Source organism: Centruroides sculpturatus, unplaced genomic scaffold, assembly GCF_000671375.1.
Source record: "Centruroides sculpturatus isolate CEXI.00-Female unplaced genomic scaffold, Cexi_2.0 scaffold531, whole genome shotgun sequence".
NCBI classification, from domain to species: Eukaryota; Metazoa; Arthropoda; class Arachnida; order Scorpiones; family Buthidae; genus Centruroides; species Centruroides sculpturatus.
Genome location: NW_019384680.1, coordinates 196,904 through 224,695, shown reverse-complemented (window position 1 = coordinate 224,695; position 27,792 = coordinate 196,904). Strand labels below are relative to the sequence as shown.

Sequence of the window (27,792 nt, the reverse complement as noted above, 5' to 3'; positions counted from 1 at the left end):
ACTGTATGTGCATTACTCAAACAGTTTGGAAAAAAATTATCAAGCATCCTTCATACAGTCTTGAATTTGTCCCTAATGATTACTACTTGTTTTTCTATCAGAGGTTTTTGGATGGCCAGAGTCTAGGAAGTCATCAATAGATAAGACATTATACAGGAGTGGTTAAAAGGTTTGGTGGTAAACTTCTGTGATGAAGTAATACTTGTTATTTTTCTGTTATCAAATATTATGTTATCAAACTATCCTTGACTAATTTTGATAATGTATTTGTCCTGTTATGACACCACCAAAAGGTAGTGTCATAACAGGACAAATACTTGAATTTAAGTAGTGATTATTTAGAATAGTAGTATTAATATACAGTATTTTGCAATAAGAACATTTTAAAAATTTTTTACAAAATATTTTTACACTTAACTGATTCTTACTTTTTGGACGCACTTTGTAGATATGCTGTATGTTAGACATTTTCCTAACAGACATGCTACCATGGCAAATACTACAAACTCTTACAATATTAATTTCAAGGTCCCAGCCATCTGATACTGACTTTTTGCATTTAAATTATGATTAGTCTCTGTAAAGAGTGTTATCATTTTATTTTAAAATAAAACTTAGAAATTGAATTGAATTAATATGTATTGGGCTTTATTTTTAATACTGCGTATAATTTTAAAAATCATTCAAATAGTTTAGGACTCCTATGCTTCAGGCTTCAGACTTCCCAAATTCTACAGTTAAGGCAGAAAAATTAAGACAACATTAAATACCAATGACTGCTGCCACCAATCACCTCTCTTGATCTTGACAATTGGAGAGTGAACCTGTTATTGTTTAATGTCACTTTAATTTTTATGCCCTAGGCTCTGCCATTATGCAGAGCCTGTTATATCACTGTAGAATGAAGTTTTTCAACTGCATAAGGTTTCTATTATCAAATTTCATAATTATAGAATTGTGTGATATGCAATATGTGATTTTCATAGTGTATTTTTAATTGTAAAAAAAATTTTCATTTTATTTTTTCAGAAAAAGAACCAGCAATAAAAATTTTAAAATCATTGTTGCAGTTTGTTACACTTGAAAACATTTTTATATGTTCATTAAAACAGGTAAAGAAAAATAATTCAATTATATTTTTATATTCTAACAAAAAGATATATAGTTATCATGTTGACTATTAATAGCATTTTATTTATAAGATCAAAAAATGAAATATTGTAATTTGTTAAGCCCAAATATTCTATAATAATCATATTAATTTCCAGATTATTCAGACTACAGTTTGGCTAGATATTGGTATGTTTTGGCAAAAGAAAAACTTTCTCCATTAATTCACTATTACATGACATTAATGTTATCTAATGTCCAATGTATTTATAACAGCTATGTGTAACAATAAATCATTCTGCCACATTTAGAGCATATGCTATTTATTAATGATAATTTGACACATTTTGTAAACTAAAATTTGTAATTAGTTAAAATTGTTACTTAGAATAAAGTTTTTTTCTAGGCAAAAAAATATGAGTTTTGCCTGTTTTAATCACATATCAAAATCATTATTTTGGTTTTAAACTTTTAGGCAGTTTTATGTAGGCCAGTGATTAGGTTTTCATAATAGTTTAATTTGTCCAAATACAGTATGTACTAAAAGTGTTAGGAATCAAATATGGTTTCTTTCTAAAGAAGAAGTTATAGAATTATCTTACAAATATTGAATGATGAAAAAATTATTAAATTTTCAATAAATTGTTGTTACTTGGCAATATTTGCTATATGGTAACTGGCAAGCGCACCGCACGGCAAGCGGAGGTTGCGGGTTCAAGCCCCGTCCCGGGTCAGTTCTTTTATTCCAGAATGTTCTAAATTTATTTATTTAATTATTATTTATTTAATTATTAATTTAATTAAGAGATGGCGCCTAACGCCTACCTCTAATTGTCAAATTACTTAGTTCCAATCATTTAAAATAGCCATATTATAGCCCGATAATTAGGCGATCGTTTGGTGTTGTTATATTTTAATTATTTTTTTAAACTTTTCAACCATTATCACTGGTATCTGAAAATGCATGCTCAACTCTGACACAGCTTTTATTTATTTATTTATTTTGTTTGAAATGAAGCTATAAATCTGAGATGATTTTATATCAGATGACAGTAATTTTATTAGGGATTTGCATAAACTAGGGGTAGGCAATCTATGGCATGCAAGATGATTTTCAGTGGCACTCTGAATAGAAATGTAGTAAAAATTATATATTAATTATTAATTACACATTTAAATGGAAGTCATAGTTCATCAAAGGCTGTGATACATTAAAAACGAATCTATTGTTTGTATATTTCTATTACAGTGCATGAGTTTACGCTCCGTGCCACCATCTATGTGTTATGCAAGCGCTTCACATGTAAGAACATAATTCAATTAACAAATTAACTTCAAAATTTTAAATCTAATTTTGATAACATATATAATAAACTTGATAGAATTAAGTCGGCACTTGGAATAACACTACAACTTATGTTCAGCATAACACTGCTGAAAGGTTGCCAACCCCTGGCATAAATTGTACATCAAGGTAAGTTGTTAACTGTGTTTAAAAATCCATATAAAATGACAAAAGCACTAGTTTTATTAATCTCAACACCAAATCATGATTCCTCTAAGACTTTAATTTATTTTCCTGTTTAGGTTAAAACATTCATTCATTTTTGTATAAAATTTGGTGTAGAAGAAAAATTTTTCTTCAACCAAATTTTATATAAAAAATAACCAATTCCATTTGAAAATTTTAAATTATCATTCATTCATTTTGTTTCTCTGGTACATACTTGTTCTCTGATTAGACTTAACACATTTACAGAAAAAAATCCATGCTTCTTTTGCAATCAATATTAACATCAACACAACAAAAATATATCAGTGTTGCAGTTGTGTTGTGGAATTGAGGATTTTGAAGGATTGTCCATCATTTTAATAATAATTGCAATTTTAAATGGGGAATATAATTTATTAAAAAGCTCTTGATAAAAAATGAGATAATGTCACTGCTAGGGTATCTTGCACTCACAACAAGTCCTATTTTTTGCACCTTTTAAGAATTAATGCAAATATACAGTTAGTTTTTATTTTTTTTGATTGTCATTAAAACTCTTTTTTTGAATTGAGTTTAGATGGTATGAATATCTGACAACATTGGTATATACTATTCTGTATAGGTTAGTTTATTCCTTACCAGATGAAAAAACTCACTACCAAAGTGACTTTGTACATGTTTGATTGTGCAATACAATACTATAAATTCATATAAATGTATAATGCAAATGCACTTGGACCATTGGAGGTTGCAATTTTATTTTTTTTAATGTAATGTTTATTCCATTTTTTATCATTTAATACAAATCAGGAACTTAATTAGGAATGTCTTTTGGTGCCCTCTTCATGATGGCAGAGTTGCTCTGGTCTGATATAGACATCCATGAAAAATTCCTGGGGTTGCTAGCCTGGATTTAATCCTGAATCTATCAGAGCAGCAGGTTGATACCATAACCATCTAAGCCATCTGGTTGGTTAGATTTCCTTTGTTGTTAAGTAACTAAAAAATTAAGTACATTTAACTGACATTAAAAATAGTTTTAATAAATTTTTATTACAATAATCACACTTATCCAAACATTTTATTGCTAAGAAAATTAAAATATCATCATAAAAATGCTCTTTAATTAACGTTGTTTTTTGTTGACTTATTCTTTCTCCCAAAAAAGTGTATTGGCATGAACTCCAAACTACATTTTTATGTTGTTTTACGAATAAAATTTTACATACTAATCCAAACTCAAGCCATAATTAATTGGACTATTAATATGCTATAATTAATCATTAGAAACTAAGTAATTTGGTACTAGAGGTAGATGTTTGATGCCATCTCTTATCTAAATTAATAACTATAATCTATATATATAACCCATTGAACTGTCCGTCTGTCCCGTAACCGTTTGATAACGGACACTAGAGGCGCCCCTATCGTGTGTCATATTTAAAACATTCAAATTAAATTAACAATTTTAATTATTATTTAAATGAACAATATAAATTATTATTATTCATTTGGCCAATAAATTATTATTTGGTCAATATAACAATATAAATAATTCATTATATTTGTAATAGGAATTTATTATTGTCACGGAATGCCTGTAATGTTCACTAGGAGGCGAATAACGAAAAACCGGATAGATTTGAACCGCTACGATAAAACGATAAGGTTTGAAATAGTTAAGCTAATTTTTTAATATAATAATAGAAACCTTTCATGGCACGACTACAGTGGCTAGCCACTGTAGGCACGACCAAAGAAATACGCCACTGTGGAGGAACGTAAAGCTGCCGCTGCTTTAAACATGCCTCATAGGAATTTGTAATACTGCTAAAACGCCCACTAGGGAGCGTCCCGGGCTACTAGTATTAAAATGTGGCATGCAGCGTACAGTATGTCCGCCATGTTCCTTCCGTTTCGGATTTTTGCGAATGACGTTGTAATGCAAAGATTTTTGTTTCTGCAAACTTTTTCGATTTTCAGAGTCAAAAATCCAATTTTTATATTTATTAAGGTTTCAGTTTTTAAATAAAATCAAAATTTTAGGCTAGATTGTTTACAAATAAAACAAATTTCTTTAAATTTAAATTTCGTTTTGATACAATTTCGTAACAATTTTGAAATGCTNGTAAACGTATATATATACACACACGAGTTATATGATCACAGAACTAACCCCATATAAATAAAACTTTTTTTACATATATATATATATACACATCTGGAATAAAAGTGTAAGTTGGCTGAGAGTCATGGAGGGCCATGAGCTCTAAAATTGCCTTCAATTGGTGCTTTGAGTAATCGGTATGGTTATATTTAAATTAATTAGTTAATAAATAGCTCTGAAAGTGAAGGCCAGACACACTCCTGGTAGGTGCTGGGTAGCTTACCTGCAATGCATCTGCAAGGTAAGCAAGAGTTGTGGATTTTAGATCTGCTCCAGGCTGACTTTTTTTTCTTATAAAATAGTCTAAATTAAAATTGAAAATCAATGAATTAATTATTAAATTTAACATAAGATGGCAGCTTAATCACATATTTCTCTCCAAATTGCTTTGTATCAATTATTAATTAGCATTAATATAGCCCAAAAAATAATCTGGCAGGTTGTTTGATAATTCATATCTTTCTCATTAGTTAATATTCTTTTACACAAAATAAATAGTTACAAATAACTTTACTTGTCATTTAAAATTATTTCTGTCAACTGGCATAAATTCATATCATTTGATGTTATTTTACCATGGCAAGTGATTTCAAGTGATATTTTTATTTATTATCTTATTCTCTCTACTTAAAAAAAATGTTGTTTTTGCAGGCTTTTCAAAAGAACAAATAAAGGCATAAAAGATGTAAAACTTTAGCATTGGTTTATTTGATTTAGATATTGATTTGAAGATATTTATTTTCTGCAATAATAAACTTTAAATTATCACACTAATTTTTATATGCACTATAAAATATAAAATTTATTTTTATAGGCACTTATTATAGTTAATCAATTGCTAAGATCAAAGAATACTTTAACTATGTTCCGAAAAGATATTTTCAAAAGTAAAAGTGTACTGTAAGTAATGTATTTTAATTCTATTATTACAACAATTAATCTTATACAGTACATTCTTTTATTTTTCATAAAATTTATGTAGATTATTATAATTTTTGTTTTGTAAAAAATAGTCATTGTGAGACAGTTATAAGAAAAATGTGTAATTTAAAAGCAATTCATAATCTTTGGAATTTCCCTTACTACCATTGGATTATTGAAATTATAGTGAAATTATATTGAATGTTCAGTAGCAGCTTGTGATAAGCATTGCAAAACTGCAACATCCCAAAATAAAAGTAAAATCATAAGATAATTTTTTGATTTTATTACATTGTAATTATATAAATTATTATACACAATTAAAATTAACTTTTTTATCAAAACCAATACTGATCAAACTAGTATATGAAATAAAAATAATTTTATTAAAGTGATTGTGTGCTGTGTGCTCTTACAATAGTACTGTTAAACAGTGCAATGTCATTTCCCACTCAGAAAAGTTTTACTTGTTTGGCTACCATGTCTTATGAAATAATGAAATGCTTGATGACACTGCTATTAAAATATTCTAATATTAGATTTTTAACTTATTGAAATTTATAATGTTTATATTGTAATACAGGTCAAACAAGGATTGTGCTCAAAATGAAATTTTGACTGAGTGTGAGGGGCTAGCCGGGGATACGGAGTAGTTTTTACTCATGTACCACTTAATCGGCGTCTAGTTATTAAACTAGTCCTCTGTTTGTCTAGAAGAATGGCTTTTCTATCTCAAGAAATCGAGGGTGGAGGGCTTTAACTAATAAGTTCATTTACAGTTTGAATGTTAATTTAAAGTGGAATCAGATGATTGCGTAATCACCCTTTTCCTTCCATCAGGATTCCCGACACCAGTTAATCAGTTTTATTGTACGTGGATTAACACGCGTTATCCACATACAATAAAACATTAACTGATATTAACACACGTGAGTAAGAGGAGCGAAGGAAATTTAAAGACAATATTAACCAAACTATTTTTATATAACAAATCAAAACATTTAATGAATCAAAATATAGAAATATACAAAAGAATGAATCTAACCTAATCCTAAATCTTAACCCTAGATTATTTTTAAACCTAACGTGTGAGAGAGAGTTCACATCGATCTAACTTATATTACCTTCCACAGGTCTTTCATATATTCTCTGTATCTATATGAGGGTCTTCTTCCTTTCTTGATATTTCTCTTCTTATATATTCTATGGACAGTTCCTTTAAATCTTCTCTTTTAACAAGCTTGTATACTTCGAATGTAGTACTATGTTTTATGACTTCCTTTCGGATTCTTATAACAGCCTTGTATGATGATACCTTTTGTATGACGATGTCTTATTTTGTATGGCAAACCTCCCTTCGATGGACTGCCTTTATCGTATGTCATAAAAATAAAAAATATACTTACTACATTTATTTACATGTAATAATAAAAATACATATAAACACAGTCTTGCATTTTTATTAGTCATGTTTTTTCTGTTTGTGGAGGTTAAAGAATCTGTCTAATGTCAATTGCTTTTCTCTCTTCAGGATTTTTCAGAAGTAATTAATAGCATTGTAATTGTAGAGATCTCTAAGTCTATTAACCTCAACCTGGTTTGGATGCCATTCTAAGACCATTATCTGACATCCTCTCACTTCTTCAAAAGATGTTTAATAGCAGATATTGGCATTAATCCTCTTTTTCAGAAGAAAACATATCTCGCCAAGTTTCTTGGCGTTCTTCTGTCGTCAGATCATTTTCAGGTTTCATTATGAGTTCTTCAATGTTCTTTATTTCTCAGATGTGATTATTGTTACTCCTTTTAGCTGCTTGAGTCTTCTTGATTATACAGTATTTTTCTTAGATAAGATTGAACTGTGGCCTACTGTAGACCTGTTTGAGCCATACTGCCCAGCAACATCAGATATCTTCTGCCCACTCTCTACCTTTGCTATTATACTTTTACCTTTCAAAAAAAATAAAAATTGACGCAAAACTTAACAAGTGCCCGCCTGACAGTCTTGCAAATACTATAAAAGAATTGTTTGTCAGAAAAATAGAAGAAGGCTGGAATTATAAGAGAGAGTTTCAAAGTTCAGAGGAATACTATCCAATCAGTATATACCGGGTTGAATGTCAATTTCAATGTCTCCCGTGCTCTGAAAAGTTTCGAATTGTTGCCTAAAGACAAGGAATACCAATTGGTCTTTCATATTTTACATCGTTTCTTCTTGTGTTTGCTCTGTGAAGTGTTTGTTGTCCAAACATAAAAATCTTTTGTGAAAGTGTTCATTAACTGATTTGTTCATTAACCAAACTGTTCATTAACCGACCACCTGTTGGAATCAACGATCACGATGTTTTGTAATGTTCTTCTGACATAATAAAAGGTTGGTGGTGCTGTTGACCCCTTGGGGAAGGTGGCCTCATTTCACTCTCCCCTTTCTAGCACTGACCTTCTGTGAGTAAAGACTGTTTGTAATCTTTGTGCACTCTTTGTTCCTTTGTTACACAATCAGTTATGCTAATCCAATTGCCTTTTTACTAATCTCTCCAACAAGCAACACCTAGTCTAACAGGTTATGGGCCCAGTTATGGCAACAACTAATTAAGCATAAGGAGAACAAGAAAGAAAAGGTAAATTCAAGAAACTTATGTAAGAAGAATATATGGCAAGAACACACGAGATTTCACAATGGTGGATAAAAGTTACGTTGCCATCACTAAATTGAACAACAACAACAACTATTACATTTGGAAATATAAGATGGAATTGCTGTTGATAAAAGACGAATTATGGGACATAATACAAAAGGAAATACCCTCGGATCCTGACTCATCTTGGTTAATAAAGGATGGAAAGGCATGCGCCATAATAGGCCTCCTGATGGAAGACAATCAACTGCCATTAGTAAGAAAGGAAACTACAGCTAAAGCAACTTGGGAAGCCATAAGGAAACACCACATTAAGTCTACACTATCAAATAAAGTTTATCTATTGAAGAAAATTTGCAATTTAAAACTAGAAGAAAACGGCGACATGGAGATACACTTGGCCAACATGGAGGAATTGATTGATTGTCTTGTGGCACTGGGAGAAACTCTAGCTGAGAAATTAAAAATAGCATTATTACTTAGTAGCTTGCCAGACAGCTATAACACTTTAATAACAGCACTAGAGACTTGTCCAGAAAGAAGATTTAATTCAGGAGTTAGTATGTAATAAATTACTTGAGGAACACTTAAGAAGAAAGACCTCATCAAATGAAGAATATGAAGTGGATAAAGCATTTAAAGTGGGAGCACACCCAGTAACTCAGAAAAGGAATTTGCTGAAAAGTTATTATTTTTGCAAAAAACAGGGACATGTAAAGAAAGAATGTAGGAAATATGCAACATGGAAAGAATGTGGGGCCCTGGAAATAGCCCCTCCCCCTAAAAAAAAGGAAAGATATGTAAAAATTTGTTATGTTAAATCGTCAGGAAAGCAATTTATAAGTGTCGAATCGGCGACACCCGACTTTGACGTCGACGTTCATCAAAAGTTGACGGAAAAACCAAATTTTAGATGTAAAAAGAAGAAAATTTAAAATATTAAAAGTTAAGACGCAGTTTAGAAAGCAAAACAAAACTAGATAAAAAAAAAAATGTCTAGATGAGCGAAGGTGTCATAGTCAACAATTAAAAGTGATCAGATTCGAAAAGATGGTGTCGAATGAACCATCTCCAGCCGACCTTTTCCACGAACTTAACGAAGCTCCATTTACACCTGGAGACAGGTGGATGACCAATTGGAAAACGGTGATGTAAGATCTATCCAATTGACAAGGAGCCGATCGCAAAAACCTTATAAAAACGCAAAATTCAAGGACAACAAGACTTTCCACTAACAGTAGGACTTCCACTAAGACTTCTACTAAGACTTTTCCACCTAGACTACCTGTTGTGTTCGTTTGTCGACAGCTGTCGTGCTTCCTTTCATTTTTTGTGTGCTTTCACTTCAGATCTTGAACTTTCACTCGACGCAGTCACGGGGCCCCTCCAGCGTAGGACCAGATCGACACCAAAAACAACTTACGAAGACAACCCGAAGTTCTGAACTTAAGGACCTTTGCCAACAAAAATTATGTAAGCATTATCGTCCGGAATAAACGGTTTACCTTTGTAAACACTTGTCTTTGCTGCCTTTAAAAACCTCCACCCACATACGCTAAGACCTTAGACCATCCCGACGGTAGGGGAAAAAATCTCTCCCCCCAATCGGCGTTTTTACAAGAAAAACATCCAAATCAGATCAACAAAATTTATGCGGAAAGTGATGAACAACATGCAGAAACGGAAGCCTACGTATGTTTTAAGACAGGAACACAAAATAAGATTCATCAATGGTACGTAGACTTGGGAGCTTTGTCGCATATGTGTTGCGAGAAGCATTTATTCACAACCATTAATAGTAAACATAGAGAGAGTGATACTAGCCAATGGTCAAGCTCTATACACTGAAGGTAAAGGCAATGTAATGATAACCTGCATGGATGAAAATAATGAATGACATCAAATATATACGAAAGACGTGCTATATGTCCACACCTTAAAGGAAATTTAATCTCAGTCAGAAGACTAACGTGATTAGAGTTTGCCATAAAATTTGAAGGAAACATTTGCTCTATCCAGAAAAATGGAGTAACAGCAGCAACAGCAAACACATGTTTGTTTGAGCTCAATAAATCTTATAAAGCGCTTACAATAGTTAATGATACGAAGGAATGCATCCATTTATGGCATAGAAGATTAGGGCAACATGACACAAACTCCATAATTTTGATGCAGAATAAGCAATTGGCTACAGGAATAAATATTCAGAAATGTCGCATATTCAAACCTTATGAATATTGCATCGAGGCCAAGATGACTACTAAGAGTTTTCCAAAGAAATCGGAAATTAAAACCTATCAATTACTTGAATTAATACACACTGACGTATGCAGATCAATGCAAGCAGCAATGCCAAGAGGCAACAAATACATTTTAACCATGATAGATGATTACAGTAGGTACACCGAAATATATCTTCTTAAACATAAAAGTGAAGTACTTGATAAAATAAAGGAATATGTTAAATATGTACAAACAAAATTTGGAAGAACTCCTCAACGAATCAGATCGGACAGAGGAGGTGAATTTTCAAGTATCAACTTAAAGACGTTCTTTAAAAATGAACGTATTCTATGGGAAACTACAGCACCTTATTCCCCGCAACAAAATGGAGTAGCAGAAAGGAAAAATAGATATCTGACAGAAATGACAAAATTCATGTTAATTGATGCTGGATTACAAAACAAATACTGGGGAGAAGTTGTGAATAATGCAAATTACCTACAGAATAGATTAATTACTAAAGTGAGTGAAACAACTCCATATGAAAAATGGCATGGAAAGAAGCCAAACCTCTCGCATGTAAGAATTTTCAAATGCTCAGCCTATGTTGTTAAACCTAAAGATTGGAAGAAACTAGAACCTAAAGCCACAAAACTAATTTTTGTAGGATATGAGAGAGCATCAAAAGCTTATCGATTAGTTGACACAAAAACTGATAACAATAAGCAGAAATATTCACTTTCTGGAAACTGTCAAGCACAGAGACTCCGAAATTGATATACACGATGATAATGAAAATTCGAAACAAGTTACAATAGTTAATAATACAAATTTAAAAGAAGAATGCAAAACGAAAACAAGGGGACAAGAAATGGAAAAAACTGGCATATATTTAAGGAGATCGGAAAGAACTACTAAGGGAGTATCAACTATAAGGTTAATTGAAACAATAAATTTATCAGTGCCTGATGATAGAGTAGAACTGAGAGAATATAGCGAGGCAATCGCAGGCAAACATTTCAAAGAATGGAGCGAAGCCATGGATAAGGAAATAGCAGCCATGAGAAATAATGGCACATGGAAAATTACGAAATTACCTCCAGGTAAAACTGCAGTAGGAAGCAGATGGGTATACACAGTGGTGATATTCAGCGGGTTCACACAGGTTCAGCCGAACCCGTTGTTAACATTTTCAAAGTTTTCCGAACCCATTGTTAAACACACGTAACATTTCTCAGTGGTTTTGTTTCTTTTAAAAAATATATTAAAATATACGTATTATACAGTACTCTGTAACACTGCTAGAGCCTTATGCCCCATTCGCCTTGGTGCAACTTCCATCGACCGTTTCAATCTTGACTGAAACGAGGTTCAATCGCGATCGACTCAAGAGAGTTCTTGAAACTAGGTCCAGTCATACGAAAGATCCCACAATCCCATGCACGCGAGAAAATACAAGATGGCTGCGGAACACGTGTCCGACTATCGACAAAAAAATAAAAAAGATATTGTATTTTGAGAGACGATGACATCTATCTATTATTATAATAATACCTAATGATAAAATAAATCATTTAGAAAAGTTTTTTCTTGAGAAAAAGCCAATTTTTATGTTTATAAAATATTTTGAATGAAAAATATTAAAATATGTACAAAATAAACCATTTTGAACACTTTTTTTTATTATTTATCAAAAAAATATAGTTCTGGCATAAACAATGCTAAATTTTAACTGACTTAATTTTGCGAACGCATCTTTTTTATTTATATGGGTATCTTAAGGTCAGTTTTTGCGCTAATGTTGCTAATGCACCATTTGAGCGAAAAAAATTGTTAAGGAAAAATTTTCTGTTAGCGAACCCTTTGTTAAATATTTCGAATATCACCACTGGGTATACACGATTAAGAGAGATGAAGACAATAAAGTTAATTGTTTTAAGGCTTGTTTAGTCGCTTAAGGGTTTGGCTTTGACTACGATGATGTATATGCCCCCATAATCAAAACTGCCACCCTTCGAACACTCCTAACTATAGCCAGAATTAAGAACATGAAAGTTAAGCATTATGACATCGAAACCACTTACTTAAATGGAGACTCATCACACTAGGTATACATGAAACAACCTGAAGGATGCGAAGAAGGATTGCCAGACATGGTTTGCAAATTATTGAAAAATATATATGGCTTGAAACAAGGAGCAAATGAATGGAATAAAAAATTCAATGAAACACTGCTATCTAAAGGATTTAGAAGAAGTGTAGCCGATCCCTGTCTTTATACCAGAGACCATAAAAGATGCTTGTATTTAGCAATTCATGTAGGTGATGTAATAGCAATGGCCACAGAGGAACATAAGTTAACCGAATTTGAGATTGAAATGAAAGAAATGCTTAAAATCAAGAATTTAGGTGACTTAAAATATTATCTGGGAATACAATTTGAAAGAGATGAGAATGGAATATTTTCACTTCACCAAGAAAGATATATCAAAAATAAATTGCAGGAATTTAACTTAGCCGATTCAAGACCGTCTAATATTCCTATGGATACAGGATACTTAAGAAATGAAATGCCTGATACGTTCAAAAATGTATACAGAAGTGCTATTGGATCTTTATTATATCTAGCGACTAACTCTCATCCAGATATTGCGATAAGTACATCGATATTAGCGAGAAAAATAACAAAACCTTCAGAAAGTGATTGGGTAGAAGTAAAAAGAATCTTTTGTTATCTGAATTTGACAAAAAAGAAGAAACTTAAATTAGGAAGTATTGATGAAGAATTAGAACTTAAATGTTCTGTAGACGCCAACTGGGGAGGCGATCGTATAGACCTCAAATCAAACACGGGATATTTGCTCTTGCTAAAAGGAAGTCCTATCCATTGGGTTAGTAAAAAGCAACAGTGTGTAGCACTTTCGTCCACCAAAGCAGAGTATGTAGCCTTGGCAGAAGCTACTCAAGAAACTGTATGGATGAAACAACTTCTAGAAGAAATAAATCTACCAATTACAACCCCTATCAAAATATTTGAGGACAATCAAAGTTGTACTCAACTTTTAGAATTAGGAAAAGCACAACAGCGGACAAAACATATAGACACAAAATACCATTTTGTACGTGATTTAAAGAATTTGGAAAAATTACTGTAATCTATTGTTCGAGTGAACGGATGACAGCCAACTTGTTAACAAAGCTGCTAGATGCAAATAAGATTAAGAAATAAGAAATTAGGTCCGCGCTATTGGATTGTATTAACGATCAATCATTGAGGGGGTGTGTTAGAATCAACGATTGCGATGTTTTGTAATGTTCTTCTGACGTAATAAAAGGTTGATGGTGCTGTTGACCCCTTGGGGAAGGTGACCTCATTTCACTCTCCCCTTTCTAGCGCTGACCTTCCGTGAGTAAAGACTGTGCATAATCTTTGTGCACTTTTTTGTTCCTTTGTTACGCAACTGGTTATGCTAATCCAACTGTTTTTTTACTAATCTCTCCGACAAGCAACACCTAGTCTAACATCACCCACTCTATAAAGATAATTAATAATATGCCCAATTTCAGTTAGTATTTTTATCTATAAATCCTAAAATTGATGATTGCTTTATTTTTCAATAATGTTGATACTGTCAAAGATGACAAATCAAACTTTCTACACACTTCAACATTTTTAGCAGCACATTCTAACTCTCAAATAATTTCTAATCTATACTAATATTATAAAGAGGTAATGTTTGTATGTATGTAAGTTTGTTTGCAGCAGGTAATCTCCGAAACTACTCATCTGATTTCAAAAATTCTTTCACCAATATTTAGAATGGAACCTCAGGGTGGACATAGGCTGTATATTATTCCGTTAAACATTCATATAAATTAAAATATATAATCTAGGTTAAGGCTTTTATGTCCAACAGATGGCGCTACGAGTACAACGCCCTAAGTTTGCTTTTCTGCAAGGCATTACACTTTTCTGTGAAAATGAACTAAAGCAGATCATCTTCTATCTATTTATAGAAATAAAAATGTAATGTTTGTTTGTTCCTACTGATTCCTTTGAAATTTTGACACAACGCTGCATTCGAATACGCACGTGTTTTTATATAATATACGTGTCGAAATTCAACCCCACTGAAGGGAGATGGTTAGGATTAAGGCTTATGATAAAGAACTCTGCTTCTATTTATACTATTTTAGATGCGGGTTTTTGCGTTTTTGATTGCGTTTTAATAGGGTACGTCAAGAGAATGTATACTAAGAAGAAATTTTTCGAAAAATTCCCCCCCACGGGGGAAGTGTTATACATTTATAATAGATACATTTTGAGCCACAACAACACGTGGCAGGGTCTGCTAGTTTCTCATAAACTGAGAAACATTTTCTTTTTTTCACAGACATCTTTCTCATATAAGGATTCAATTTCTAACTAGAGTATATGGTAATTTTACAATTGTAGTGATGATTAGGTAAATTGGCAGAGTAAGATGGAAGCTAGTCAAGAAAGAGGGGATGGTCTCCAAAAAGAAAGTTAAGTGATAAATAGGCTTGTAATTCTTGCAGGCCGTGAAACTAATTATCCAGTGGTTATAAAACTAAGTAACCCTTTCAGTTTTATCACTTCCAAGAATTTAGTATTGCATTTTTCACTACTTTAACAATTAAGAATGTTTGTGCTTGTATATATATTGAAAATTTGCTCAGTATATCTGTAAAGTACCTTTGTCATAACAATGAGAAAATATATGGAAATACATGTAAATTAAAATTGTAAAATAAGACTCACATCAACCATTAACCAGTGTGAATTATGATTAACACTTGAGTAACGAATGTTTTCATAACCCCATCTGGGTTCTTCTTCAAGCTTTTTTCAATTCAAAAAAAGCTGGATCTTAAAATTCAAACATAAAATCGAATGGTAAGAGAAGATTTCAAATAATGAGACCTTATGTACATGTGTTTCCCATGACATGTTTAACAGTCTCATGATGGAGTCAACCTTTCTTTAGAGACTACTCATCTTCCTCAATGTGTAAAACGTTAAAATCATTCCTCTGGTACAATCAATTAAAAAATATACATTTGATAAAAAAAAGTTGCTGGGTTTAAACTTAAAAATTTTCAATAGAGAAAATACATGTAAATAATTATAATGAAATTTTTACTGTCTGTTGGCATTAAATAAGCTTTTAATCTAAAATTAAGAATAACAGGAACTTTTGACAAATTCAAAATTGTATTCTTTAGGTAATGAACAATAGAAAATGAATATGTCACTGAAAACATTCTAATAGAATGATTAATAGCTATTATGTATTAGCTGTTTTTTAAGCATTATAACACGTCAATGTTTTGAAGTAGGTATAAAATACATTTTAGAAGCATATAAAAATTAAACTATTAAGAAAAAGTAAAAAACATAAAGAACACACATCATATAGATTGTCCATAGGTTGCTATAACACCAGATAATAAACAATAAAACATATACAAATCAACATCACAGAAAATATAAAGAAACAGAAATCTAAATATATAAGAAAATTAACATGTTAAAGCATCATATAGACTGATCCAAAGTTCTCCAAGGTCAAGAGATGGTTTATTACAAGCTTTGTGTGTTGTTGTACACAAAGATTCCCATAAGTAAAGGATTCTATTGTCTAAACATGGTTTTATTAGTTTAAGGTTGGCCCATAATGGTAATTATTTTATAAGACATTTTTGGCAAGATCAATAGTAGCTCTACAATTATTGATATCATTTTTGTGTTCCTGAAGACTGTTTTCTAACTTTCTGGATGTTGCCCCTATGTAAAAGATTTTTGCTCCTGTTTGAGCTTGTAAAGGAATCAAGTATACCCCTGATTTTTCTAATAATGACCAGCAATCTCTATCATTGCATAACATTCTGCGCAGGGACGGTTGTGGTTTAATTGGTAATGTTATGGCATGCTTTTTGAAGGTATGCGCTATATGTAATGTAATAGAACCCAAATATGGAATAGCTGGTTGTGCAAATTCTACTTTTGATATTTTATTTTTTACATTGGAGTATAAAGCCATAGGTGGAAATAGAGATCTGCGGACAAGATTGTTAACACATTTAATTGTCTAGCTAATATGTCATAGCTATTAATCATTCTATTAGAACATTATAACATATTCATATTCTATTGTTCTTTACCTGAAGAAGACAATTTTGAATTTGTCAAAAGTGCTTGTTAATTTTAGATTAAAAGCTTATTTAATGCCAACAGACAGTAAAAATTTTATTATTATTATAAGATATATAAGAATTTACTTTTATTTTTCATCAATATCTAATACATATAAAATGTTTTCAAAGTAGACTAGTAGCCTCTAAAGGAAAGTTAACTTCACCTTGAGACTGTTAATTCTTGATATGCATGAAAGGAACAGTTTGAAGACACATTTTTTATGTATTGTTTCTATTGGGAATTTTTAAGCTTAAACTTATTTGTCCCAGCAACCTTTTTTTTAAATCAAATGTATATTTTTTTAATTGGAATAAAATTTGTTTGAGTAACAGTTTTCAAAATTTTTGCTATAAAGAAAAATTGTTTTATAAGTATGCATAGTATTAGTAATCACAAAATGTATGTTATTTTGACTTTTCAGTTGGCTAAAGAGTTGTTATAAAATTTTTCCTATTGTATCTCTAATATTTTGAACTGTTATTGCTATCTCATCAGTTCTGTGATATATTTACAATATAGAAATACACTTTTATTTAAATTGAACAGTGAATATTCATAAGTACTGAATTTGGGAAATTGAAAAATTATATGCATTTTAGGAAAACACTTCAGTTTCTGAAGGATTAATAAGATATACATTTACTACAAAATTTTTTAAGAAAATATTTATTATTTTCAAGTTCCAGTAAGCATGTTATGTTTCACAAATATTATGAATGCTTTTTTAATAATTTGATCAGTTTTCTTATTTCTGTTTCTTTAGCAATGTAAATTTATAATATTGCAATGTTTATATATGATAATGGTGCATAATATACTACATAATTCCTTTTTATATACAAGATTTACCAAAATCACTTTATCAAGAAAAATGTTTTCTCTTGAATTAATTCTATGATACAATTGTTTTTTATTTTTGGCAACTTAATTTAATTGTTATTCAATGCTTATTAATTATTTCATAGAGTTTTGGAGCAGATTTTTATATAAAACTTGCATCTATTAAATATTAGATCAGAATTGTATAAAACAATTAATACCTATTGAATAAAAATTGGATGTCATAAATAAATAAATATTAATATGCTTTCTTGGGAATTTTTATTTTCAATAAACTGATTTTTGGAACACAGTATTTATTAAGACTGAATCATATTTATTTAAGAATAATTAAGATTTAAATTTTTGCTGGATGATAAAATTTTCTTTAAAAATTAAGATGTATTCGCTTCCAAAAATTCTTGGGTTCACCCAAGAATTTTTGGAAGTGACTACGTCTTAATTTTTAAATAAAAAAGAAATTAATTAAGATTATTTTTTAAAAATAAATTTTAAATTTAATACAATACATAATAAAAAAATTGTATAAAATCTTTTAATTATAAAATATATCATTGAAACATTAAACTATACATAAATTTTTTTTTTATACAGCCATTATTTGTGCAATAAACTACCATATTTTGGAGGTAAGTTATTTTTAATGTNTTCACGGTGATTACGTCAAAAAGTAACCATGTTTGTACCTAACTTTTGGTAATAAATTCATTTTGTTATTTACATTTGTCATTGTTTTATGGACCATCAGAGGTTGAAAAAGAAACAGCCTTTGTGTGATTGTGTGTGTATATATAATTTGAAACAATAGTACAGTAGAGTGTTGTTTATCCGAATCAATTGGGGACTCGGGTTGTTCGGATAACTTATTTTTCAGATAACCGATTATGTACAAAAAAATATATTAATCTATCCCGTGTTGAAATTTTTCTCCATTGCTTGTCGCTTTGCGTTAAATTTTCATCGATGTTAAGCCTAATGTAAACTTTTTAAAATAATAATCTTGGCTATTGTATTGTTTAAAATTATTTTTTTATTTTTTACAAACAAAATAAATATATTGAAAAATATAAAAACAAAAATACTTTAGAAGTTGATCTAGTATCAAAAACATTCGATTCAGCATGACACAGTCCTCAGAAAAACACCACACAAAAGTGCCAGTGCTGCCAGCTAAAACACACACATCAACAAGAAAAATATTGGAATAGCCCAAGATATAGCCAAAGATTGCAGCGCCACAGCACTAGTGAAAATTTAAATTTGCCAACTGGAATTCTTTCGGATAACTGACATTTCGGATAACCGACACTCTATTGTACTTAAATATTTTATTACGCCATTTTGAAAACAACAGAATAATTATTCACAAACAATGAGGTACTTTTCTATAAAATCTACATGCAAAAACCACCACTGTACAATCACAACAGAATGGCATATTAACAGGAAAAAGAACATAGACTATTGGTCTGCTCTTCAGTCCATTTCAGACACACACAAAAACAAAGCATGCTGGATCAAAAAGGAACAAGAAAATATGCATGAGACTTCAATCATGTCTTGCATTGAAATAAACATACATGGCATATAACAATACAAGGAACACAGTTGGAAGACACCTGTACAAAATATTACATTGATGCACCAGGAACTAGCCAAATATTTTACACACACAATCAACAATCCATAAGACATGGCAAAATTTCTTACACAGGACATCATATCCATGAAATCCAAACACAACAAGACCAAAGATCCTACACAATACAGACAAATCACATGTCTTCCTACACTCTACAAAATACTCACTTCATGCATTCCATCATTTATTGAAATATCAGATTACATGATATTTCAATAAATAATGTTCCTGACCTTGAAGCTGTAAGGTAGTCTACTGGAATTTTTCTGGATTAAAGAGACATATACATAAGAATGAATAGATAGCTACGAAATCATAGAAAATTAACACAATATTCTCACTGAATAACAATAAGGCTATCATAGAAACCACCTGGGATGCAAAGAATGTTTACTCATAGTCTGTTATTCTATGGCAAGAACGCAAGACAGAAACCTATACATAGCATATATAGAGTATAGAAAAGCATTTAGCAGCATCCCAAATTCATAGTTATGTAACACACTATAAAATGCAATGTAGTACTGGAAAACAACACTACACCTCAGACAAAATAAATGAAATATATTATATATAAAATATATATATTAAAGAGACATATACATAAGAAGTTTAGCAAAGCATTTTTAAAGAAGATAAATTAAGTCTACTCTGGTTCTGCAACTTTAACTTTTTGAGCTCTGAAAATTTCTCTTTTCTATGTCCCTGGAAACGAAATTGTTTTCACCAATCAGGCTACAAGGGGAAATTGTATAGCAAAACCAGTCAAACAAATTTCCCTTCAGCCAACTTTGTCTTAAATGGATTAAAGCAATTTTGGCTGATCTCATATTTAGAGTTAAACCCACTGTTCAATAGGTAAAACAATACACAATATAAATACATCAAACAATAAAACAATGCAACCTCAAGTACATGAATAGCATAAAACTCTACACATTAACATAAGCATAACTAAATCACTTATTAAAAAAATTTAATTATTAAAAAGTTAATTGATTACTGTACGAATGGAGTTTGGCATAGTTTGGACAAATGCAAAACACTTCATATAGAAAAAGGATCTAGAAGAAGGATGATTATGCACTTGAAGTGAAGACAACAATGAATCCATCTATGTGGACAGAGTGTACAAATATTTAGAATTTTAATAAGTCAAACTCACAGAACATTCACAAATAAATCAGAGACTACCAATGGAATACAACAACAAATTAAACCTAATACAAACAAACACAGTTGAATGCAAAACATATATTTAAAGCAATAAACACATACATGGTCTCAGTACTCACAGATTTATTTGGAGTTATACATTGAACCCACAGAACTAAGCAATTCTAAAAAGAAACATGAATAATGCTAACAAAATAACAAATACTATTTTAAATTCTCCACAGAAAGATTGAATTTTTTCATATGGAGAGGATGTTGCACCGTACAGATTATGATCTAACACAGATACCATTAGGCAGCCTTGGGCTTGGAAGGACTTTACAATAGACATTCTATGATGTTAAGATCATGTGGACAAAACTGCATCAAAATGCTGGCTGATTTACACTTGTAGGAAATGCCATAACATGCACAAAACTATGCAAATGGCATAAATCTAAACAAATTATCTATAAAAGTTGTAATTACTGCTCGTATTCTGTATACAACTTTTATTTTCCTGACTGTTATTTATTATAAGAGGGAAAGTATGGTGATCTGTCAAAAAAATGACCCCCCCAAGATTTTTTTTTTGTACTCTGGACACCTTGAAACATTGAGAAATGCAAAAATATTCAGGGGTAATTTATGTTTGTATATATGGGTGTTAGTGTGATGCATGATTTTGTTCATCCTGTTTCAAGCTTAATAACTCCTGTGCTTTTGTCGAAAATTTCTGAAAATTTACATGGAGATTTGTTTATTAGAGGGATTGATGCTATTGAATTTTGGTGATTAAAGGTTGAGGGGATGGAGAGATAAAGGGATCATGTGTGATACCTTGAGTAAGGGCAGACTTAATGACGATTTTACTCGTTATTAGCATTTACAATTTTTTATAAAACCCATCCCTGCTCTCAAAATTAAGTTTTTTGCCATTTTATGATAGTTAAAAATATAAAAAGTTTTCAATAAAATATAACAACATATGGCACCACCAAATGTTGCTAGAAAAGTTAAGCAACTCATTGCTGGATTTTTTTAGTATTAGCAAAGATATTTATATTATAATAATTTTTAAAAATTTAATTTCTTTTTGTTTGTTTAGATTTTGAAGCACAAGCTGTTATCTTGGAATGTATATTTAGATGTACTGATGCATCTAACAGAAATAATTGGGCAAAAGAATGGTTTCCGAATAAAAGCATATATTCTGTATTTATGTCATTTAATTTACTGCAGTTTGAAGTGGTATGTTAATAATATAAAGTTTATAATTAAATGATTTTTTAAAATATATTTAAAATATACTTAAAATAGTTAGATAGTGAGTATCAACAATGGAATCAATGATTTTATTTTATAAGGGGCATTACCCATGATTGTCTTTGGTGACCTAATCCTGACAAAATGTTGAAGTTGGATGCCAAAAGCAGGGAACACTCATATTTGTGTTATAACTTATAATAATTTTAAAAATAATTTTAGTTATACAATAGACTCTTGATAACTTGAAGTGGAAGAAATAAAGCTTTGAAATCGTAAAATTTTGAATTCTGATAATTCAAAGTTCTTACAATTCTTACAAATTCCTTCAAAACTTCTTTGGCTTATAGAAACACAGAATGCACTGAGAGTATGGGAGTTAAAGTTTGAATATACCAATACAATTTTTTTTATGAAACCATATTAATTTAAAGAATAGATTGTTCAGCTTATAGTATTATTTAAGATATATTGAACTGCATAAGTAGTTACATCTCAGAAATTTCATTATTACAGTAGACCCCCCTATAACACAGTAGATACATTCCGTGTTATATGAATTCCGTGTTGTGCGAGTCACTTAGATTTTACAAATACATGAGCTGTTCACAGCCTGGCACTTGTGCAGTTTAGGGGGTATGGCTGTTTGAAAGGTTTTCTTCCATAAAATTAATCGGTTCTAGGCTAATTTGACTTGAACATTTCCAAAACATGTATAATTTTTTGGGAATAATCCATATAAACTACGCTATAAACAAAAAATTGTAGGAATACTTAATGAGTGTGCACTGTTTGAAGACGTCATTGCTTAAGCTTGTTTTTGTCATGGAGCGGCTCATTGGATGGCGGTCACGTGTTTCCTGATAAGTTATTTTTTTTTGCAAAAAATTCACTGAATTTTGGAGATATCATTAATAGAAATATAATTTTTATGGCTGTTGAATAATAATTGTTTTTTAGTAGGTCCACTGCACGTTTAAACTCAACAGTTTGTGCAATGTCCGCTGTTGGTCCAGATTTGACCAATCCTGTCGAGACACAAGTCGGCTGTGACAATCTGTCTTATTCTTTTACCATGTTATACAAGCCTCTTTTAGCGTGTTATACGAACACAATCACAATTTTTTCACCGTGTTATATGAATCCGTCTTATATGAACCTGTGTTATAGGGGTTGTGTGTTATAAAAAATAATATATTTTATATAAGGATGAAATACGAGTTTACAATTAACGTCTAAAGATTAAACAGCAAATGATTCATTTAGTGAATTAAACTTACAAAATTAATATTTCAACTGATAATTCAGAAATGTATATTTATCTTTTATTATCTAACTTCAAAGCTATAATTATTAAATAGATAGATTCTGATATATCTATATTCGTTTTCAAAAACAGAAGTAACAACAATTGTATTAAGTTATTTTTTTATTCTACAGTACATATATTTTCTGTTACTGTAATCACTAAAGCCATATAAAATTAATTTTTAGCAAACTCTTCAAGATTGAAAATAAAGATGTTTTTACTCATAAATTTTAAAAGTATTATTCTATCTGAAAATACTCTAAAAATTTAATTAAATCTTATGAATAAAATGGAAATTTTGTTTGTTGCACTTTCAGTCCATTGTATCTGTGTGCAGATGTGTGTTTGGATTCACAATGCCATTGAATTTTGTCTTTTTTCCTCTTCAATGTTTCTTCAAAAAATGTTTTTTTATTTATATACTTCTCTATGAACAAATTCCATCATATTTTATGGAAAAATTTACAAAAGTATACAGATTTCTTTGAAATAACCATAAAAGTTCATTTTAGCAAACAATTATGGGTTTGCTAAAATGAACTTTTTATGTAATGTCATTATGTAATGTCATTATCTACAGATTAATCTGCCATTGAAAACATTCATTTAACTTCACATTTAGTTATTTCTATTTTGTGAATAGTAAGTTAATAAGATAATTGTTAAGAACATGTGATCTAAATAATGAAGTGAAACTTGCTAATTAAATGGTAACAAACTAGTGATATTTGTTACCATTTAATTAGTGTCCTTCATCCAAATACTGGTAATTTGCTTTATCTTTTGCAACATAAACCTAACGATATATGAATATTTAAAAAATTATTTAGAAGTATTTAATTAAAAAATCTTATTTATATTAATTATTATTAATTATCAGTCTAATAGCAAAAGGGAAAAGCCCTGTTGCTCTGGGGCAGTTACATAATTCAAATAACATTCAATATACCTATATTAAATTACTGATTTTGACCTTAATTGATTTCTAACAGATTCTTTGACTTTTACAACAAAAACATCTTATTTATATTAATTCCCATCTATTTTCAATGTTTCTTTGAAATATGATTATTGTCTTTTAAAATATATTAGTTTAAGTTGTTTTGTTACAGAATTAAAAATTACTTTCATCATTTAAGAGAAATTTTTAATATTTTTGTAAAATATGTCAAAACAAGTGTATATAAAGATATTGCAAAATAAATTTTACTTTATGTAAAAGAAGCAATTATTCAATAATTGCTTCTTCTGTTATATATATAATCACTGATAAAACTGTGTGTAGTTTTCAGATATGTTTTGATGTTTCACATTTGTTATTTAGTAATTTTCTTATGATGTATCAATGTTGTTTAATTTTTTTCCCTGGTATTTTCCAAATAAGGCAAATGTAGGCTCTCTGAATTACCTTTTCTGGTCCTTTTTTACGGAATTACTAATGGAACTATTTGGTATGATCCTTATTACTTTTTGTTTGGGCAAACATTAAAATTAAAATCATGTTAAAACTTTATTGAACCATTTTGGATAATTTGATTAACAGTTCAAATATTTTTGTATAGAATTTAAAAATTATTTGACCTCTAAATTTAATGTATTTTTATTAATGACTACACATAAGCAAAATAATGAAATTTTAAAATTTACATTCACCTATTAATAATTTTAAAATTAATGTTAATTTTATATTTAATTAACAATTTTTATTTTTAGGATTGTAGAAAATTTCTTTTACTACTTAATGAAAATCAGGGTGATAATAGAAGGCAAGTAAATTTAAAATATAACAAATTAAATTTTTTTACAAATGCAAATTAATTTTAAACTTAAATTTAATTTAATTTAAATACTGCATACATAAATCAATTTTCAGGAAGAGGGGTAACATATTTGATAACGTTGATTAGTAAATTAAACTTATGTCAAACAGTCTCAACTGAATCATTGTTAGAAAATAATTCATGAATTTTATCAGTCAGTTCCTTACAAATAACACTACTAATACTTGTTGATAAACGAAGATGAGCCAAATTCTTACCATCAAACAAATAATGATTCAGGGTTGCGCTACCCTGCATACAATAAACACAAATAACTGATGAACTTAAGTCTACATACAGTTTTTCCATACTAAATGATACTTGTTTAGTCAAATCGGAGCAATTGGTTTCTTTACAATAAATGTCAGATGTTAATGATATTTATATATATAGACACTAACAGTTATCTAGTATTTCTGGGTACCATTTATGGTATTTGGCCTTGAGTATCCTATCTCTTTCTTCTCTAAAAAAAAGATTATCAAATTCACATAGGATAGTGTTTGTTAAAATTTTATAACATCTGGGGATAAGTCAGTCAGAGAAGGTGAAAAACCTATTCTGTTAAGCACTCTCTTCAGTTTAGAATACAGTAATACCCCGAACTTACGTGATAGGTGGGACCGAGCGATAACCGCGTAAGTTGGGGTATAATTTCGCATATAAATACATACAAATAATTTTTAATTGGGGCCAGAGACTAAAGAAAACAATAATTTAGAAAAAAATGTTTAATAAAATCTTAGATAATACATATGTATAACAAATTAGGCCTATATTATTTTACAATTTTTCACATTTACTTGATTATCACGTAGAACATAATTTTAACATTGTTTCCATCTCAGGGATAATACCGTGACGTTTACGAGTGATGCTTGAATTTAAAGATTGAGCATTTTTTACAGCTTTGAGAATTTTTTCATTGCCTTTTATAATTGTTCTGACCGTTGATTCTGAAAGATCAAACTCCTTGCCAATTCACAAATTTTCATTTTTGTATCAAAATCTTTAATAATGTTAACTTTACATTCCAAAGATAAAGTTTTTCTTTTTTTGTTTGATGCAGAAGAATCAGTTCTATTTCATTTGGATGACATAGTAGAGGCTCTCAAGTCTCTGTAGATATAACAAACAGAAATAAATAACACAAAATAAATTGTAGCTATGCGTCGATTCCGCATGACACATCCGAACATGTAAGCTGAACAATAGTGTGGGGGGGAGTGAGTGATCAAGAGTTGCATGGTGCTCAAACAAAAAACGAATCAATGAGATTTGAAAATCGTGTAACTCCGGGTTTGCGTAAGTCGTGGTAGTGTAAGTCGAGGTATTACTGTACCAACAATTTTTTTAATAGTCTGTTTGATGACAGTTTCTTCAAAGTGGAATTTGCTACATATTCCATAGAGGATGCATCAGAAATAATAATTTTCAAAAAGGTAAGGGTTAATTTAACAAAATATTTTTGGGGAAAATCTAGGTGCAATTCCGATCTAATTGTGTATGATGGGGTCAACCTCTTGAGGCCAAAAAGACCATGGAAGAACATCAACTCACTAGCTAGAGTTGATGTCCTGAAAACAAAAAGGCTCCCAAAAGGGTAGACAATAAGACTAACTAGAAGTAAATAAGGAAGCTGCTAGTTTCTACAAAGGACCATGTGGCTATTCTTCATCCTTCCCAGAATATCAATTACTGTATTTATTTTTAAAGTAAGCTTTAACCTTTACATAAGAAATGTAATCTGTAAATGGACCCGTAGTGGATAATCAAATTCCCAAACAAGTATCTTTGTTAACAATGCTTATCTCTTTTTTATCTAAGAAAAACTTATTTGCTTTTCTCAGCCTACTATCTTGCCTGTCGATGATATATATATATATATATATATATAGAGAGAGAGAGAGGTGGTCTTACCCACGGATAAAGCCAAAGATAAATGGAGGAATAAAGGTAAAGGAGAGGAAGGAGGGCAGGGGAAGGACAGGTGAAAAGAAAAGGGTGGGAGAGATCTCAAGATGCCAGGCTGGAAACAGTTTACAACCAAAAGGAGTGTGCCTAACGTTACTTAAAGAGTAGCCAATGCACTGTGCTGACAGAATAAACATGGACATAGTAATACAATAACAAAGTACAGACACTGCATGTACATACATAAAATAGAACAAGATTGCAAAATACCCTGAAAGTATGAGCAGAAATAATTGTAATTTCCCAAAAAGAAAACCAGAGTAAATCCTGAACAAGTACAAAACAATTTTAAACCCGAGAGGAGCTGCTATAAAGGAAACCGACAAAACACAATGGCTAAATGACACAGAATCCAATACTGATACACGTGGAATCAAAGAAAGTCAATGCCCACACAAGGGTGGCTACATTAGCTGAGTATTTTAATTTTGAGGATAAAGTTCTTGAAGGCCATGAAAATGTTTTTGTTGCTGATTAACAAGTCCGGAGTACATGGCCAGATGATGATCTCCTTACACACCACGTTGATGAGATGTTTTCTTTCCTGGAGGTAATTAGGGCAGTAGAAAATGATGTGGTAACTATCTTCTTTCTCCCTGAGTGGGCAGTAGCAGTACCCCTCACCTTTCTTCAAGAACCATGTAAGGTAGGTCTTAAGGTTTCCATATCCTGTCGTTATTTGAGTCAGTTTGTAAGACGGAGTGAAGTATGTGTACTTTTTCCTGTCAGCCAGAACTGGAAGGAATCAGTGAATGACCCTTCTTGTTGAACTGTTACTCCACTTATGCTGCCATTTGTTGAGCGTGAGGGCCCTCAGTTGCTTGACTAACCAGCTAAGGGAGACCTTCGTATAGGTATAACTATGTAGGTTAACTGTGGCTTTCTTAGCTAGCAGGTCTGCTCGATCATTCCCCCAAATCTCGAGTGCCCTTTGACCCAGAATAAGGTGATATTGAAGATATTCTGGAGTGAATTTAGAGAATCAATAGTTTTTTTAACAATAGGGAGATTTAC

General features: G+C 30.6%; 1 protein-coding gene across 1 annotated transcript in view; it reads left to right on the top strand.

Moving 5' to 3' along the window:
• The first annotated feature begins 288 nt into the window (after nt 1-288).
• LOC111626957 (synaptonemal complex protein 2-like) overlaps nt 289-27,792 on the top strand; it is a 62,986-nt gene continuing 35,482 nt past the window's right edge. Inside the window, exons 1-5 of the mRNA XM_023370499.1 lie at nt 289-1,112; nt 5,584-5,669; nt 18,207-18,241; nt 21,518-21,660; nt 24,698-24,750. Of these exons, the coding sequence (XP_023226267.1) occupies nt 5,632-5,669; nt 18,207-18,241; nt 21,518-21,660; nt 24,698-24,750 (269 nt within the window). The 5' untranslated portion in view covers nt 289-1,112; nt 5,584-5,631. The remainder of the gene's footprint in view (nt 1,113-5,583; nt 5,670-18,206; nt 18,242-21,517; nt 21,661-24,697; nt 24,751-27,792) is intronic.